Genomic DNA, 19312 nt, shown 5'->3' on the forward strand with positions numbered 1-19312 from the left:
CTTGGCCGTGTATGCGTGCGCTCAGCCAGATTTACACTGGTGCACGCGAGAGACTAACTCAAAAGATCTATCGTGAAACAATACTGTAAAATACATCTTGAAGGCCATTCAAGGGTCGGAAAACAAAGTGGCACAATAAATATCCAATGGAGTATCATGTAATACCAAAACAAAACGGCAATCAGTGGCTTCATATTCCTAAATGCTACCAACCAAAGTCACAATGTTTATACATCACATATTGCACCAAACACGCCTTCACACCATACATATACATACCTATGGAGTGCAGGTGCACGGGAAAGGGGTGGGTTTTTACAGCAATAGTGTCAAATTAGAATTTGAGCCATACATACGTGTGGCTTCATACAGCATCATGACAAAGACAGACAGAGAGAGATAGAGATAGATCGAGACAGACAGATACAGATAGAGTCCGAAAAAATACAGATAGAGACAGATAGGGACAGAGATAGAGATAGAGATATAGACAGACAGATATAGACAGAGACAGAGACAGATAGAGACAGATAAAGATACAGACAGATAGACAGACAGAGACAGAGGCAGGTGGAGACAGAGACAGATGGAGATAGAGACAGAGAGATAGATAGATAGATAGAGAGAGAGAGAGAGAGAGAGAGAGAGAGAGAGAGATAGAGAGAGATAGAGATAGAGAGTGAGCAAGAGACAGAGAGAGACAGACAGATGTAGACAGAGACAGATGTAGACAGAGACAGATGGACATAGAGACAGATGGAGATAGAGACAGAGAAAGACAGAGCGATAGATAGAGAAAGAGAGAGAGATAGAGAGTTAGATAGAGAGCAATAGAGAGATAGAGAGAGGGAGAGGGAGAGATAGAGGGAGATAGAGTGAGAGAGAGATAGAGAGAGATAGAGAGAGAAAGATAGATGTGTGTATGCTGGGTCTGGTGGCTTATTGGACGAATGCGTCTGCTGCAGGGACCTGTGTTCAACCTGTGTTTTTTTTCCCCTTTAGCCCTGCCTCCCCTCCCCCCAACTGACCCCGCCCCCACCGGTGCGGCCCTCGGCCACAAACCACACTGTAAGTTTGGCCCTAGACAAAGTTTGTGAGTACCCATGTGCTAGGCTAACCTTACAACTACCTAGCTTTTTCATCCACAATAGTAAACTTCACTGCCTGACAATATCTAAAAGGGTGATGTTTAAATCTCTATGCATTTATTTTAGAAACTTTCTTGGCGTTTGATTTACCTACCGGCATAAAACATTCTCCCACTATCCCTCATGCTCCTCTCAGATATTCTGACCATAGTCTGTTCTCCATCCCTATGATCCAATGTCTTTTATCTGGAGGAACAGCCTTCTCTTTTCGAGCTGCCACTATCTAGAATGCTCTCCCCTTACAACTCTGCCAACATGATCAACTGCGTTCCTTTTGTAAAGCACTGACATTATGGTTTTACTCGATCTAGAATATAGTCAACCAGAAGGCAATGCTGTTCGTTTTTGTGAGGACACCATTATGGTCGCAGTCACACTTTACAAATATCCAATGCAAATACAAATAATAGTACATATAGGAAAAACAGGTACTTCCATGTAGGATCGGTACGTAGAAATATGCATCAAACAACTCAAAGGACACCATTCAGTCTTTTTCCAGCACAAAAAGGTCCAGAGGCAGGAACAGCATGCTGAAGTTCTCCTTGCGGAGGAAAAGATTCAAGATCCTTAGGTCTATGATTGGAAGAAGACCTCTGTGCTTCTTGGGAACCAGAAAAGTACGGAGAGTAGCAACTTTGGCCAATTCATGATCTGGCACCAACCTCCACTGCTATTTTCTGCAACAGCTGTTACCTCGTGCTACAGAACATGGACATGTTCTTATGACTAGATGGATCCTGGAGGGGGTGGGGTATATTGGGAGGAAACTGTTGGAATGGTAGGGCATAACCCCTCCTTTTTACACTCTGAATGGCCCACTGGTCTGAAGTGATGACATTTTAGACATGCAGAATAATATCCCGGCCTCTCACCAATCTCATCTAGAGCTACTCCCCAGATGGTACAGGGGAGGAGATTGTCTATTGAAGGGCATGAGTTCTGCATTTTACACTGCCCTTGTATTGCTTATGCAGCAGGTTTTGGGACTGCTGCTGTGGTTGAATTGCCTTGCACTGCCAGAAATTAAAGCACTGCATGTAGACTTGTAACTTTCAAAATTGTTTACAGTCTCTTTGAGGTGGCTGAAGTGCTAAGAATTGTGACATAGCTTTACTTGTTTTGAACTAAAGCAGAGTCAGCTTTATCACTGAACAGATGGGTTCCATAGAAAGGCAAATACTTAATATGATCTGGAGAACTGTTGAAAAACGTGATGTATGAATCCAGATGTCTCAGTGGAGGGTTACAGAACAGCCTAGTGCCCTGGCCACCAAGTAGACAAAATCCAATCCTAACTTTGTGATGTGCCTCGATGCCACTTGTCCATCTCTCATCAGCTCAGAAAGGAGGTCTGTTAGAAAGGCGACCCTGGGGGAGGCAGAAGATGTCTGACTGACCACCCCTAGGTCCACCCCTCCGTCGAGAAGTAGCCGAGCGTTATCGAGAGGCCTCCTGGGTGAGGGTCCTCTCCTAGGATCGTACAGCAGGGTAACCACAACACTACAAACGGACACCACACAAGAGGTTAAATTCTTAGGCTTTATCAAGAATAAAGGTTGCTGGGTCTCAGCGGTATATACAGGCAGATCGAGGGATCTGTAGAGTCTCGTAAAAGGGACAGGGTAGCGGGACAGTCTCGGTATGGATACAGGAAGGGATACCCTGCGCACAGCTCTCAATCCTCGAGCCGGGGGTTCCGAGAGGTTGAGCCGCGGCAGCGCCAGCAGGACTCGACAGGTGGTCTTAACAGCGAGGAGGCCGCGGTAGCGCCAGCCGGCCCTCAAGATGGTTCAGCCGCGGCAGCGCCAGCAGGCTCTCAAGATGGTTCAGCCGCGGCAGCGCCAGCAGGCTCTCAAGACGGTTCAGTCGCGGCAGCGGCAGCAGGCTCTCAAGATGGTTCAGCCGCGGCAGCGCCAGCAGGCTCTCAGGTGGTTCGGCCGCAGCAGCGCCAGCAGGCTCTCAAGATGGTTCAGCCGCGGCAGCGCCAGCAGGCTCTCAGGTGCAGCAAAGGTGGGCCGCGGCAGCGCCAGCAGGCTCTCAGGGTTTCTTCAGGTTACAGGCAAGGAGTTCTTCTGGTGTCGGCCGTGACAGCGTCAGCAGGGCTTCCAGTCCAGGATACAACTGACGTCCTAATCCAGGGCTGGCCCAGATATAGGACTGGAGTCCTTTGATGTCCGGACCCTCGCGCCTGGGGGTCAGAGGGGCCGGGATGATGGTGTCCAGACACCCAGCAGGGGGGTGGAGCCAGCGCCCAGGGAGGCCGGAGGGCGATCGAAACCAGGCGTCCGGGGACGGCTGGAGGGCCATCGAAACACCCTTTTCTCCGGGATCTGTCGAGTGGCCACTCGACCACCTGGGTGGATCTTGGTGCCTCGATGTCTGGGCTTCGCTGGGGCCTGGGCCGGGGCCGAGGTCACGTGGTCGTGACGTGGTGGGCCCAAGATGGAGTCGGGCGCGGCCTCGTGCTTAGGTCGTGAGGGGCCCACGATGGAGCCAGGTCGGTAGTGGGGGTCCGGGATGGGGGCCGGACCAGCAATGTTGGGGCGTGCAGTGTCGGGCAAAAGGGCTGCCCGATGCTGGGTGGAGGGCCGATGTCGTCCTGGGCCCGCCCTGCGGGAGGGGTAGGACCACGCCATGAGGCCGGGTCCAACAAGGTCCTTAAGGTTTTCAGGTAAATTCCGTACAATTAATTGTGCCAAATCTCAGAGGGCATGCCCTGTTTCAGAAGGCAAATGGCATTAAGGGATTTTTAAAAAAAAAAAGTTTTTATTAACATTATTAACAAATCGGCAATGATGACAATACATAGAGAATCATATAGTACAATCAGCATATGGAAGTTTACAGCCCTGTCCAGTCTATACCAGCAATACATTATGTAACGATGTGACAATCCTATCCGTGATACTATCCTCTGCATACCTCCCACCCTATTAATCTTCATCTGAACTATCACTGTCAGGTTCTGGAAGTGGGTCACATATATCCCCTCGGTATGTATTCCAGGCTGTCCAAATCTTTGTCCATTTACGTGGGCTACCCCGACTAGCATATACTGTGCATTCTGCTACCATAGTCAGATCCATATCTCAACACCACGTTATCAACGAGGGCAACTCCGACGCGCCCCATTTCTGTGCGATGTTCCGTTTCGCCACCATTCGTCCCAGTGTGACCCATATTTGCCCATGACGGGAGAGATCATTAGGTTCCCATATGTTAAGTAGGCACCTACGCGGTTCTGGTATCAGTGACATTTCCATGACCTGGGATATTGTTCGCATTACTTGTCTCCAATATTCTGCCAACGCTGCACAATCCCATATGGTATGTATGAATGATCCCTCCTCACCACATCTTCTAAGGCAATATGGGTCTTGTGCCCTATGTATTTTATGCATGAAAAGTCTGGTGTAGTAGATTCGGTGTAGGATTTTAAGTTGTACAAGTCGGAGACGTGCGGGGATTCCTACCTCCCTGGGTGAAGCCAGGGCTTCCTGCCATTCTGAGTCCTCAATGTCTCCCAAGTCTGTCACCCACTTGTCCCGTAAAGAGGTCAGCGGGTCTGGCAGATTATTGATCAGTTTTCGATAGGTGAGGGATGTGGCTTTCTTTTCCATGTAATCAGTCAGTAGTCGGTCTTCTAGTGGGGAGGCCTCGGGGACTTCAGTATTTGGCGGGATCACAGCTAGTATCGCGTGCCTAATCTGTACATAACGATAGGTCTCGGTTGGGCCCAGTTCATATTGTTGTTGAAGTTGGGTGAAAGATACCACTGTGCCCTTGTCCCACAAGTCTCCCACTGTGGAGATCCCTATATTGTCCCACTGTGTAAATCCTTTGCTGTTTCGTAGTTGTCCCAGTTTTTTTGTGTCCCAAAGTGGGGTGAGTTTGGTTATAACACCTCTCCAACCCAGCCGTGCTTGTGCTGTGTGCCATATGACAGCCGTGTGTCGTGTGGGGCCCATTAGTTTCAGCGTTAACCCTTTATTATAGAGAACTGCTAATATGTTATGTTCACCCAACTGCGCTCTGTCTGCCTTGTATGCTGGGTCATGTTGGGGTGCATGTATCCACTGGTTAACAACCTTGAGGTGTGCCGCCCAGTAGTACAGCTGCATATCGGGGAGAGCTAACCAGCCGTCGTACCAACTTTTATTTAACTTCGCCTGCGCTATACGAGCGGGCCGGTTTCCCCAGAGAAGTGTTGATACTTGTGCAGCCAATTGTTTGAAGTATCGGGGTGGGACCGAAAAAGGTGTGTTATCCAGGGCGTAGAGAAACCGGGGTAAGGCCATCATCTTATATAGTGCTGCCTTGCCGAGGAGTGTAAGAGGCAAAGACGCCCAGTGGACCACATCTCTCCTCAAGCGCTCCAGGGGGGGCGTCAGATTCTTGAGATGGAATTCTGCCTCATCCTGGGTGATATGAAGTCCGAGGTATTTAAAGGAACTATCAGCCATTACTAACTGGCAAATTTCTGGCAATTGTGGTGGATGCCCCCTCAGTATGTAAAGCGTCGTTTTGGACCAATTTATGGTATATCCTGACACCTTCCCGAAAGCATCACATATATCAAGGAGCACTGTTATAGAGTGTTCCGGGTCCGTGAGGTACACCAGTATATCATCGGCGTATAGGGAGATACGATCTTCCCAGCTCTCTTGCCATCTAATACCTTTCAACAGTGGAGCCTTCCTAATCAATGTCGCCAGTGGTTCCAACACAAGCGCAAACAAGAGCGGCGACAATGGGCAGCCCTGGCGTGTAGCTCTTGCTAATGGTATTTAACCCGATAAATGCCCATTAGCCGTCACCTGAGCCAGAGGTCTCGTGTATAGGAGTTTCACCCAAGCACAAAATTTGGGACCGAATCCCAGATGAGGGAGGAGTCCAAATAGAAACCGCCATTCCACCATATCAAACGCCATTTTCGCGTCTAACGACAATACCACCGCCGGTTCTAATAATGAGGGAGCTTTTGCCAGACCTCCATGCAGTCGTCTAAGATAAAGGGATGTATTCCTGTTGGGCATAAAACCTGATTGGTCAGGGTGTATTAGGTGTGGCAATTGTGATGTCAGTCGGTTCGCCAACAGTTTGGCCAAGATTTTAGCTTCTGCGATTAGCAGGGATATCGGGCGATAGGAGGTGCATTTGGATGGGTCTTTACCGGGTTTTGGGATTGCCACTATTGTCGCAATGCGTTGATCCAGTGGCAGCTCTCCCTTTTCCAAACTTTCGTTATACATTGCCAACAGATGTGGGCTCATGGTCTCCGCTGATTGTTTATACCATTCTATGGGAATCCCATTAGGTCCGAGCACTTTTCCAGATTTTAACGACTGAATCGCTAACTGTAGCTCCTCAACCGTTGGGGCCGCTTCTAATTCTAGGGAAGCTTCTTGTGTCAGTGTTGGCATATCCAACGACCGAAGAGACTCCAGTACCTCTTCCTCTGTCACCGCTGAGGTTGGTGTGTAGACTATTCGAAAGTAGTCTGCTAGTGTGGCCACTATTAATCCCGGATCCGTCGTGAGTTGTCCCCCCTCTTGTCGTATATGATGTATACTTCTGGTGCCACTCTCTCGTTTATCCAGCCAGGCTAACATTTTCCCAGCCTTATCGCCTATGTCGTATATCCTGTGTTGGGTTGCAGTCAAATTAAGTCTCACCCTTTCTTGTAGGTGTTCTGTATATTGCTGCTGCCGAAGATGTAATGTGTGTGCCTTTTCTGGTGTGGGGTCTGCCGAGTAGTTGGCGTCTGCGGCCTGTAATATTAATTCTAGGTCTAACAGTTCCTTCTGTTTTTCCCTTTTGTGCCCTGTGATCGACGCTATCGCCTGTCCTCTAAGGACGGTTTTATATGCCTCCCATAATGTGGAGCGTAATTTCACCGATGTATCATTTTCTGCAAAGAAATATTTTGTGGCCCTATGGAGTTCTTTTTTAATCTTATGGATACGAAGATGACCGGGGTATATAGGGTATAGTCTCTGGCGGGACCTGTGGCGGTAGGAGTATGTTAGTATCACTGGGGAATGATCCGAAATGCCACGGGGCTTGAAATCAACCTCTTCTACATATTCTATATTGGTACCCGGTGTCAGGAAGTAAGCCAGCCGTGATAGACTGTTGTGCACCGTGGAGTGGAATGTGTATTGGTAAGTCGTAGGGTGTATGTACCTCCAAGCATCAATGAGTCCCATCGCCTCCACAAAGCATTGGAAGCAAGAGGCGCCCGCCGTCAGGTGTCTAGCTGGGTATCTCTCTGTGGTGGCGTCTAATACCGCGTATAAGTCCCCCCCAATAATGAGGTCCCCCTCCGGCAGTGCCAGGAGAAAGTCACTAAGTGCCGGGAGTGCCACTGCGTGAAGTGCCGGTGGAATATATACTGATACAATAACAATGAGTCTTCCCTCCCATTGACCCTGTAGTGCTGCAAACCGCCCCTGGTCGTCGGTTTTAGTCTGAAGGACCATGAAGGAGGAACTTTTCCCTATCAAAATACCTGTTCCTCTGGAGCCCGACGTGAATTCAGAGTGTATTACCATTTTGTACCCCCATCTGTCCAGCGCCTTACACGTCGTCCCTGCGAGATGTGTCTCCTGCAGTAGTGCCAAAGTGGGGCCCTGACGTTTCAGGGCCTGCAATACCAGCCCTCTGTTTATTTTGTCCCCCAGCCCTCGAACATTCCATGTCACAATCTTTAGAGGGGCGGTCGGGGCGTCCCGGGGCATTCCTAGGACTCTGTCAGGTTGCGAAACTGGTGCCATAGATGTTGTGTATAGATACTGTATAATGTAGCTCGGCCCACTCCCACATTGAATATTTGTTTAAACATTCCCCTGCTCTATCATCACTGCCTGTACAAATGACAATTATACTAAACAAAAACAAAATTACCGCCCCTCGAAACTCCCTTTCCCTCCCTGCCTCCCTGCTTAATGGGCAAAAAACCGCCCACCTCCCCAACTCAGCAGAGTGCTTTTTCCCCACCCCAACCATAGTACTTGCTTGATGGGGGTAAAGAGTCCAGCGAAGGCCTTATCCCTTCTTCTCCTCCATGGCCCGCTTCAGTCCGATATCCAAGGCGGCACGATTATTACATTGTACGGATAGGAGTGGTCTTCCCGGGAGAATCAGGCTTAGGGGCTTATCCCTGACCGGTCATTTCTGCTTCTGTCCGTGGTGAGTGGGCCGGGCCCGGGTCTCTCATTGTGGAATTGTCTGCGTTGTCTTCCTCATCTTGGTTTCGACGGCCCCTACCTCCGCGTCTTGAGCTATCAACTCGCCGCCAGCCCTCCAGCCAGTCATATGCCTCCTCTGGGGTCTCGAAGAACCATGTCTTGCCCTCTGCCACTACTCTGAGGCGAGCTGGAAACAACATAGAGTAGGGCAGTTCTTGCGCTTTTAGTGCTTTCTTTACCTCCAGGAAGCTGCGGCGGCGGCGGGAGACTGCCACTGTGTAGTCCGGAAAAAAGGCAATTGACGAGTTGTTAATCTGTAGCGGTGGAGAGACTCTCACTGTTTGTAAAATGGCGTCTCGGTCGCGGAAGTTAAAGAGTCTAGCAAGTACTGGCCTGGCGGTTCTCCTGGTTTTGGTCTCCCGCCCGGGACCCTATGTGCTCTTTCAACTGAAAAAAAGCTGGAGAGGCCTTTGGGTTGTAGTTGTGCTTTGACCAACTCCTCCACGTAAAGGTCCATGGCCTGTGTACCCTCGCGTTCTGGTATGCCAAGAATTTGTACGTTGTTGCGGCGTGAGCGCCCTTCTTGGTCATTGAGCTTTTCCGCCAGGTGCTTGTTCTCTACTTCTAGCCGTGACAAAGGGTTCTGCAACTCAGTAGTGTCTGCCACTAAGGATTTAGTTACTATTTCCACCTCTTTTACACGGTCTGCCATTTTGTGAAAATCCGCACATAGCAACGTAACATCCGTTGAGATTGTTCTCTCTGTGGCCTGGACGCTCGAGAGAGCCGCCATAATGTCCTCTAGTGTTACTTTTTTAGGTCCCTCACTCTCCGTGCCTTTATCTGTGGATGTGCGTCCCTCCTGCCGTGGTGGGGGGCGTTTGTCATAGGCATACTTGTCCAGTTTGGCCTGGGTGCTTTGATTACGGGGTCCTCTGCCTGACATGGCGTCGGTGGGGAAGGGCTTTTTTTCTTCCCCCCCTGCATTAAGGGATTTTAAGGCTAGACTGACCGCTGAGAATATTGGCCCGAAGGATTGCCCATCTCCAATTTGGGGGATGTGTCAATGACATTAGAATTTCTCAAGGCCTGAAAATCTGAGTCTGAGACGGCCGATCTCACTATTATCATTTGTTCTGATGTCTTCCAAGGGATCCAAATCACTGCCGAATAAGGTGCTGATAGTGTCACTACACCAACTTGATTCAACTGACTGATCCTTCCCTATATTGTAGCTCCTCAATTAAACACTAGGCCTCCCTTCGTGAGCTTAATGGGATGGCCTAGGGTCAGGAAAGTATGGTCCACTAAAGGACGTGCAACCTCAGACTATGAGCTGTCAGGACCCGTATCAGCGTAGGGGATTGGGAGGGGGAGCTGGAATCAGAATTGGCGGTGCTAGCTGTGGTGTCACAAGAAGCTATGCTAGTGAAGGTGGCTGCGCTAGTACTAGACTTAGTGCAATAGTTGTGGGAAGACTCGCCAGCAGAAGTCAGAATGCCACCTTAAACAGGTCCCATGGTGCTCAATAGCACTTTAGGGGGGGACCAGGGCCAATCTGAATATATCAAACTTAGCTTTTAGAGAGCAGAACCTGTGGGCCTCAAGGTGGATCCTGAGGAGAAAGTTTAGGCATCGGAGTCAGAGCCAATAACACAGTGGGTCCTTCCCTTCAGACAGTTGTCCAGCTCAGATGACAACTCTGAAAGGTTCATCGTATGTCTGGGAGAACTCACTCAAGAACACTGCTTGGAGGTATCACTGTGCTTCCGCTTGTTTATATATTTTACCTGCATTTCTTTCAACGACTTTGAGGATGGTTACTCAGAGGAATTTGAACGAGGTGCACGCTTTCATCTGGCCTGGCGCTCATTACAAACTCTGGCTTCTTTTATTGCCTTAGGGTGCATGCTCAAGCATGAGCACCATGGCGCGGTGACATTGTCTGATCCCTGGCACCAAAGACAAATGCTATGAGGGTTCGTGATTGAGATCTGGTCCTCAAAGTTCCTAAAGAGTTTAAACCTTGAATGTGTGCGGTGAGGAAGAGAGACTATGGGGACATTTAGCACTGTTACCAAAAAATGTTAGTGTGGCATGAATCAAAGTCTTTGATGAGGATGGGCGTTGAAAGGACAGAAAAAAGGGAAATGAAAAGGTAACTGATGTTAGGACACCTAGATGGGTGATTTATGGCTCCACTGAAGTCACAGTGGTGTCCTTACTGGCACAAATGAGTAGCCAGCAGCCTCTACCAGGTAGATGGGCTACTGGAAAGATCTGGATCCAGTCCAGTGCTTGGGATATTCAGAATGGGAAGAACCTGCATAAAGAAGTAACCATAAGAAATAACATTAAAAAGGAGATGTTGCATGGTCAGACCAAGTTAAAGGAAAGGGCATTCTTGACTTTAATGAAGGCATAGTTAATAAAAATGGAATCAAGCCTGTGACTCACGATATGGATAGGAGAATTTTTGAGTTGTTAGATTGAACAGCTTTTAAAGAATCGACAAGAAGCAAGGTGTTAATTTTGCTCACCAAGGATGGAGAAACCAGATGCATTAACAGAACTTGTAAAGTGCACGTTCACTACAGGGTACCTTTGCACTGAATAACAGAGGCTTATTGTTACCCAACGCAATGGTACTCATTTGTCAACCTCAGAAGTATGAAAGGCTTAGTGGACCCTCCAGGATTGGAACCTGTGATCATGAGGTCAAACACAATGCCTCTACAGTGTCATTGTCATCAATTCACTAAGCCATCAAACATTAAAGATAAAAGGTTACAGAAAGGAGCCAGGCGGACGATAGTTGCTTTTCGTTTTGTGAAGATGATATCAAGAATAGGTCTGTCATGAAAGATTTAGGAACTAGATCACGCTTCTTTAAGATGTTACGAATCAAGTTACTACTAGCTCAGTTTTCTTACCATTCTTCTGGTTCCCATAGTTGAGCATTCATTATCATTTCAAGAACCTTTGCCAGAAAGGAAGACAGGGCTTTAATGGGCCGGGTTTTTAAAAGGGTGGTGAGTGTTTGAAAAGTTTCAGCATTCCGTCCATCGTCTCCTTGTGTTTGCTTCATTCGCCCTATGTTGGCAGGGTGAGCCCAGATGTGGGTCTCTTGCTCACATTCCCACTGGAATCAAGCTTGCATGGCTGATGAGGGGAGTTACCCTGAAACCGGTCCAAAGATGCTTGTTTCCGGTTCTGGGAAGACCTGGCTTGGTAGTTCAGGCTGGACTGTTCCCATGAGACACAGGGTCAAGTCTGATTTGAATATAGCTGCGTCGGAACTGAGGTGGTGAAATGAGCTAAAGAATGATGATGGATTCAACCCAGATCTGTGACTGGGGGTGAGTATTTGAAAAGTTTCAGCGCCCTGTCCATCATTTATCTCCTTGTGTTTTCTTAGTTTTTAAAAGGGCACATTGAAACGGGTCCCTATCAGGCTGCTTTTACGTGCCCTGGCACAGACTATCTGGTTTTTGCACAAGCGGTAGCTTTGGAGTCAGCATGGGCACTAGTGTCAAAAACATGTGCTCGTGCTCACTTTTCACTAATGGAGCAGTGCAGGTGACGTCACTCCAAGTGTATGTTGAGGCGGGAAGGGGATCCTTTAAAGAGACAATTTCTCTCTGGATTTCCATTCCCTGTCTGCAACGCCAGAGGCAGAACAGCAACAACATTGTCATGCCAGCCAAAGAGGAAATCAGATTGTCTGAAATTCCAGGGACCGGAAGGGACCACCACAACCCTGCTCTCTCACTGGAGTCAGAGCTCCCAGTAGAGGACCAGCAGCATCCAACCACCAGTGCGATCCTGCTCTGCCCTTTTAGAGGAAGTGACCAGCCAGCACACTGAAGTGGAATCCAGCCTTCGGGGTCTTGTTCGCGCTATACAAAACTTTTTAAATAAATAAATAAGCCAGAAGGGAAGCGTTTGCACTTCAATAACCAAGTTACTGTTAGAATTGAAATTATTGTCCCATTGCTCGTGTTTTATTCTGTGTTAAGTAAGCATTCATGGCACCATTTTATTAGTAACCGCCATTTTCTTTCATAACCGCAGCTAAGTTCCTGCCTCATACTGCTTGTCTCAGCAGAAAACTGTCTCCATGCACCTTTGCTTGTGTTCCTACAAGGCCCAGTTCAGCTGCTCTAATTAATGTACTCTCTATTGTGGCATACCTTTGCTGCTAGAGAGGATCGTTCCCACCTTCTAGAATGGCAGGCATAGGCGAAATAACCTTGGAGTGAAGATAACATGTACCCGGTCTCAGGACTGCAGCTCATTCTTCTGTGCCTCCTTTGTTTGCTGGTGCATGGACTGGATTTTTCCAGCCTAGGTGGGTTCTTAGAGATTTGAAAATGTATAATATCTTATGTCATGTTGGGGGGAGTCAGTCCCTCTGCAGCTATCTCATGAGGCTGGTCAGACTGGGCTCTGCTGCAGCGCAACACTAATAAATAAGATGGGTTTATATTCTCTACTGTCAAACCGACTCTTCATTTGTTTGGAAAGCTGAGAGGTGGTCACAAGTGACCCGGGTGACCCTATTTCTGGTTATTTCCTTCATTACTTACACACATTAGAAGCAAACTTGAACCCCACCATACTGAGCTTTCTTTTATCATCCTTTGCTGAGTGATACCTCATGATTTTCTTAAGTACACAATGCTAGGTACAATGATTTAGGCCACGCTCCTAATTGGGTGGATTAGACACACCCCTTTATCAGGTTGTCACACCCCTTTTAGAGGCCCTTCAGTTTTTCATCCCACTTAAAGCCCCGAAAGAAGCATTAGGAAAATGCTTGCACTTGTAAAACCCTCTCTAGCTCTAGAAGGACAAGGATTTTCCCTTACGATTAGTTGAGTTGCAGTTCCACAATAGGTGTTACACAATTATGAAAAGCAATCAGTGAAAAGCTGAACTTAACTTGGATAACTGGGAGTGCCACTCACGGTTGCCCTCACCATTTGTCAGCAAGCACCCTTTAGATCCCATTTATAAGCATACTTGAAAAGAGATTTTCAGCCAATTTTTGTGATTTTATTGATGATGAAATCCTGAGCAAGGGACTAAAGAGGCAGTTAGGCTGGCAGAATTGTACTGGGTTCTCAACTTCATTAAACATGGTAAAAGTTTTTCTTAAAAGTGAATTGGATTTCAGAATAATATAGGCGTAACATGTATAACTGTGGAAATCACAGATGTCTAGAAGACCTTCTGGCTTTCTGTAACTGGACTTTGTTTGAGAGGCTGTTAGATTTCTGCCACATTTTGGCTCACCGCTGTGGCTTTCGAAAAGTATGGTATGGAATACACTAGTCCTGTGATGTTCTAGTTTTTCCTCATATCCCTATTTTCACGGAAGCCAGGCAAGCAATATCAGTAAGTGCATAGCTTTATTCTAGGATTTAAACAGGATGGGAACATAATCTGAGTCAAAGACGTTATGCAGTGACCAAACAAGGAGAGGGCTCAAACTCTTTCAAATATATCCTTTACTGACAATATAATATTAACAATAACTGTTTCTATTCTGCTAAAAGCCTTAAACACACCAGCCATTCATAAACTTCACTATGCAATAGCTTCCCTGTCTACCTCCACTTGTTCAAACCTTCACATTCAACCTCATCCCAACAAGCATAATCTTGAAGCTTGTTTCCTTCCCAGTGTAAGAATTGGCTTTTGTAGTCTGGTCTGCCCTGTTCCCATGATGCACTGGGCCAGGGACAGACTAATTTGCATACAGCCAGGTTCTGAAACTGGGATGGTGCAATGAGCTAAAAAACGGTGTTGGATTTAGCCCTGATCTCTTGACTGGGTGAGAGTATTCTGCTTAATTCAGAGACTCTGTCCATCACCACCCCTTGTTGTAAATATTTTTGTCCACCTGAAGCGTGGAAGGGTATACTCAGATGTGAGTCCCTTGCTCATTGCACCATCAGGATTCAAGCAAGCCGGGCCGAAGACGGCTGAAATGCCAGAAACCGGTCCCCGGAAGCTTGTTTCCTTCCCAGTGTAAGAATTGGCTTTTGTAGTCTGGTCTGCCCTGTTCCCATGATGCACTGGGCCAGGGACAGACTAATTTGCATACAGCCAGGTTCTGAAACTGGGATGGTGCAATGAGCTAAAAAACGGTGTTGGATTTAGCCCTGATCTCTTGACTGGGTGAGAGTATTCTGCTTAATTCAGAGACTCTGTCCATCACCACCCCTTGTTGTAAATATTTTTGTCCACCTGAAGCGTGGAAGGGTATACTCAGATGTGAGTCCCTTGCTCATTGCACCATCAGGATTCAAGCAAGCCGGGCCGAAGACGGCTGAAATGCCAGAAACCGGTCCCCGGAAGCTTGTTTCCTTCCCAGTGTAAGAATTGGCTTTTGTAGTCTGGTCTGCCCTGTTCCCATGATGCACTGGGCCAGGGACAGACTAATTTGCATACAGCCAGGTTCTGAAACTGGGATGGTGCAATGAGCTAAAAAACGGTGTTGGATTTAGCCCTGATCTCTTGACTGGGTGAGAGTATTCTGCTTAATTCAGAGACTCTGTCCATCACCACCCCTTGTTGTAATTAACAATGTAGGCCTCAATACAATTTACTTATCTTTGTTCCCTTTAACGCTTTACTGTGTTACCTTCCCTAAATCCTCTTGATGCTTCAAGGTAGAGATCATTTACCATAACATTGATACAGTTGGTACTATATAATAAATATGTGTTGTAGCATATAAAAACAGCATCACTCTTATTAGTTTTATTTTTAAATAAATGGCATACCTTGCGGAATCCAGTAGTCTTGTTCATTCCAGAGCCATGAATAAGTAGCGGATGAAAGAAAACAGTGTCACCTTTCTCCATAACAAGGTGGACTCTTGGAAGGCTTTTATCATAGTCACGCACACCATGGTACATCTTATTTACACCCCCCTAGGAAGAAAAAACATTAAAGCACCATCACTAGGAATGTTTGAGCTCTTGAGATAAGAAAACCATGGGCTGGATTTTAATGAGCCATTCCTGAACTGAGTTGCTCCTTTATATTTCTCAAAATTGCCTGGTGAGACAATTTGGTAGGTACATTGGCTGCATACGTTTACAGTCTAACCAAGTACTCTGTGTGAATTGAAATGAATTTGAAATGTATTTAGAGCTCGAATGCCATGGGGCGTCTAGGTGCTGCAGCGGAGAAATCTACCAGAAATGAGTAATAGGTTAAGATTTAGTTTGAGAAAAAACAAGTTTTCAATGCTTTTCTAAAGGAGAGTAATGTTGGGCAGTTTTTTATAGCTAAAGGAAGTGAGTTCCACAATTTTACAGTGTTGAGGAGAAAACTACTTCCTCCCCAATGAACTTTCCTGAATTTAGGTATCTGGAGAAGTTTGCTCTGAGTTGAGTGAAGCATTCTGGCTGGATGGTACCACAGTAAATGCTGTTTCAGGTATGTAGGTCCTGTTCCTTGTAGAGCCTTGAAAACTGGACACAAGGCTTTGAATTCAGCTCTCTTTTTTACAGGGAGCCAGTGTATCTTTTTTAGGCCTTGGCACACAGAATGGAACTTAGGAATATTAAGCAACATCCTGGCAGCATCGTTTTGAACCCACTGCAATTTAAGCATGTGGTGTTTCTGGAGGCCCAAATAAAGGATGTTTCCATAGTCCAGTCTGGCCATTGGTAAGGTTGTTACCAATGTTTTTACTGCAGCTGGGGGAATATATGGTTTCACCTACCGTATTAATTTTAGTGTTAAGTGAACCTGAGTGGCAACTTTATTAGTTTGATGTTGGAAGGTGAGTCTGTCGTCAAAGATGAAGTCCAGATTTTTGGCTATGCGCACTGGGGTGGGAAGAGTTCCCAAGTCCAGAGGCCATCAGTTCTGAGACCTAAAGGAAGTGTTGGATCCCAACAGGAGAACCTCTGTTGTGCTTTCATTAAGCTTTAGGCAGTTTGTGCTCATCCAGTGGTCCATGTGGGATATACACTGACTGAAACGGGCCGCCGTTTCCTCCAGATTGCTTGAGATGGATACTACAATCTGGGTATTGTCCGCGTAAGATACCAATGAGAAGCATAACTGCCTGATGACATCAGTTAAGGGGGTGACGTATAGATTGAACAAAGTAGGCCTCAGTGATGAGCCCTGCGGAACCCCACATGGAAGTGTAAATTGTTCTGAACTGGAGTCGCAGATCTAAACAAATTGCCACGTGTTGTTTAGGTAGGATTTGATCAAACTTAGCTTGAGACTCCCACCTTCTGGAGCATTTTAGTGAGAATGTCATGGTTCACGGTGTAAAAAGCCGCCGAAAGATCCAATGGGATCAAGACAGCCTTTGCACCGGAATCCAGCGTGGAGCGGAACTCCTCTGCTGCCATGACCAGGGCCCTCTCCGTTCCGTGCCCTTGCCGGAAACCGTATTGCGAGGAGTCTAACAGATTTTTCAAGGATACGAATTGCGTGAGTTGGGAGTTGATGATCTTTTCCAGAACCTTAGCTGCGAACAGGATTCTTGATATGGGTTTGTAATTATTATGGTCATGAGATCCAGGTTTGTTTTTTTAGCAAGGGGAGATGATCTCGTTAAAAAGTAGGCTGAGTTGCTCGCTGATATCATCAGATGCCAGGTGGAATATTTTAGGAGGGCATGGGTCTGAAGGTGCCCCTGATTTTACTGATCTGACTATCTGCGAGATCTGTTCTACATTGGGTGGAATGAAAGACTTCAGGCCGTAACCAGGTCATCTAGGTGGTGTGGAGATTTGATTCTCTTGAAGATCAATACCCTTTTCTGTAAAGGAATTGTAGAGAGATAGCACCGTGTCCCTAAACAAGTCTGCAAGTCGATTGCAGAATGCCCCACTGCTGTTCTGTACTAATGGAGAGGGTAGTGTTACTAATTCCTTTAAGGGTGAAAAAGTATTTTACACGAGTTGCCCGCCTGCCTAATTTTCTCTGAACAATAGCTGCTTTTTTTTATCCAAGATCAGTTTTTTATATTTGCTCAGAGACTGTGTATATATGATTTTTTCGGCTTCTGCATAAGTCTTTCTCCAGCGCCTCTCTGCTTTTCTGCAGAGTTGCTTCTGGATACGCAGTGTGTCACAGAACCAGGTTAATGATCTTTTCGTCCGCTTACTAGTGAAAGTTTTTCTGACGCTAGGGTGTTTATTGCTGCTTCAAACCAGTTGGTAAAATTGTTAGTGGCTACATTGGCTTCAGGCGTTGGGTTCGGTTTGGAAGCTGCTAGTGTTAATTGCAGCTGCTGTGGGCAGATATTCTTCCAATATCGCCCTTTGAAAGTCCTAACGGTGATGTGAGGGTGTGTGAGATGGTGATAAGAGGTAAGTACAAACCGAATGGCCTTATGGTCAGACCATGGGATTGGCAGAACCTCCTGCACCTTCAGTTGAGGATTAGATGTGAATATTCCATCTAGGGTATGACCGGCCTCATGAGTTGAGTACTTGACCAACTGTTGCATCAAGACACTGGCCATCAACTCTAGGAGCGAGACTGTACATTGGTCGTTTGCATTTTCTAGATGGTAGTTAAAATTGCCTAAGATCGAAAAATTCTAGATTCAATAATGTCACTAATTGTCTCTTCAAACTTATTTTTTGCCCCCGGCGGTCTATACAGCAATGTACCATTAAATGTATAATTTTCGCTTATTGTGATTCTAAATGAAAGCAATTCATAATCAGGATAGCTTCCTATTGTAGAGCTGTTTATCAGAAAGGTATCCTTAATAATAATCGCTAGTCCTCCTCCCCGCTTATCTTGTCTATCATTTCTGGTTAGCGTATAACCTTGAGGAATGGCTAGAGAGAGCTCAGGGTCAGACGTACTATCTGCCCAAGTTTCCGTGTTGAACGCCATGTCTATTTTGTGTGCTGCAAGCAGCTCTGCGTATGGAGATGTTGGCCATAAATAATACAGAATCCATCATATCTGAATTTGAATATTTAAGTAAAACAACATGAATTAAAATAGAAAAAGCAAATGAAAACACACACTGAAAGTAACAAATGGTCATGCATCACTTTTAACTTTCATACAGTATTTGTAGATTTGGTACCTAATGAAATTTGTTAAGATAACCAGTTACAAAACACTGGAGCAGAAAATCAAAGCCTGGGCATGAACATTATGGTGTAGGACACTGGAGGTACCTTTGGCTATTTGAATAGAGCATCTTGTGTTTTGAAGTTTGTTTTCCTCCACCACTCTTCTTTGCACTCTTACTCTTTAGTGCAGTGTTGATCACTGTGGGTTGTAATACTATAGTTTGTACAATGATGAGGGATCATCCTTTGTGGACTTTGGAATATTGTAGAACACAAGTAATTCCATTTTTAAAGCATGCCAATATCAGGCTGTATTATACTCCCTGTAATAGTACAACCCCATCTTGGATATATTATTACAGATGAACCCTAATCTTGTTTAAGCACGTTTATATTTGAGAAATTTGCTATACAATATATTATAAGTACATCCACAGATTTCTAAGTCATCAATTTATGAGAATGTTGTTTGCTATTAATGGAAAACAGGTGAAACTCTTTAATAGTTCAGGCTCTATGTTTTAATGAACCTCTGTTATATTTAATGAAAAACAGTACAGTATTGCAGCATTTATTTGGCCCTTACTATCCAGAGGTGGGACATTGAGGTACTTGCCTATATGGGCAGCGAGCAAGCAAGGTTGTACTGTTGGAAGGGTGCTGTGTTTTGATCTTAAGTGGGAAGTGCTTCCAAGCCCTGCAAAATGACCGCCAAAGTGTGGTTATCGTGTTACGGGACGCAGCACTTAGCAGTGTGGTGTAAGAGAGAGAGAGAGAGAGAGAGTTACAGGACTCGAAACATCTACTCGCCCACTCGCTGTAGTGAGTCAGATTTGATCAGGTCAAGCTATTTTTAGCACCTACTCGTCCGTTCTGGTGAGTGAACTTT

The 19312-nt window shown here is 46.2% G+C and overlaps 1 protein-coding gene across 1 annotated transcript in view; it reads right to left on the reverse strand.

The window, feature by feature from the left end:
- The window catches only part of PHYH (phytanoyl-CoA 2-hydroxylase), a 385214-nt gene that overhangs the window by 83604 nt on the left and 282298 nt on the right, over positions 1 to 19312 (reverse strand). The window contains exon 7 of the mRNA XM_078674221.1: positions 15136 to 15285. Coding sequence (XP_078530347.1) covers positions 15136 to 15285 — 150 coding nt within the window. The remainder of the gene's footprint in view (positions 1 to 15135; positions 15286 to 19312) is intronic.

This window comes from Lissotriton helveticus, chromosome 1_1, assembly GCF_964261635.1.
Source record: "Lissotriton helveticus chromosome 1_1, aLisHel1.1, whole genome shotgun sequence".
In the NCBI taxonomy this organism is placed as follows: Eukaryota; Metazoa; Chordata; class Amphibia; order Caudata; family Salamandridae; genus Lissotriton; species Lissotriton helveticus.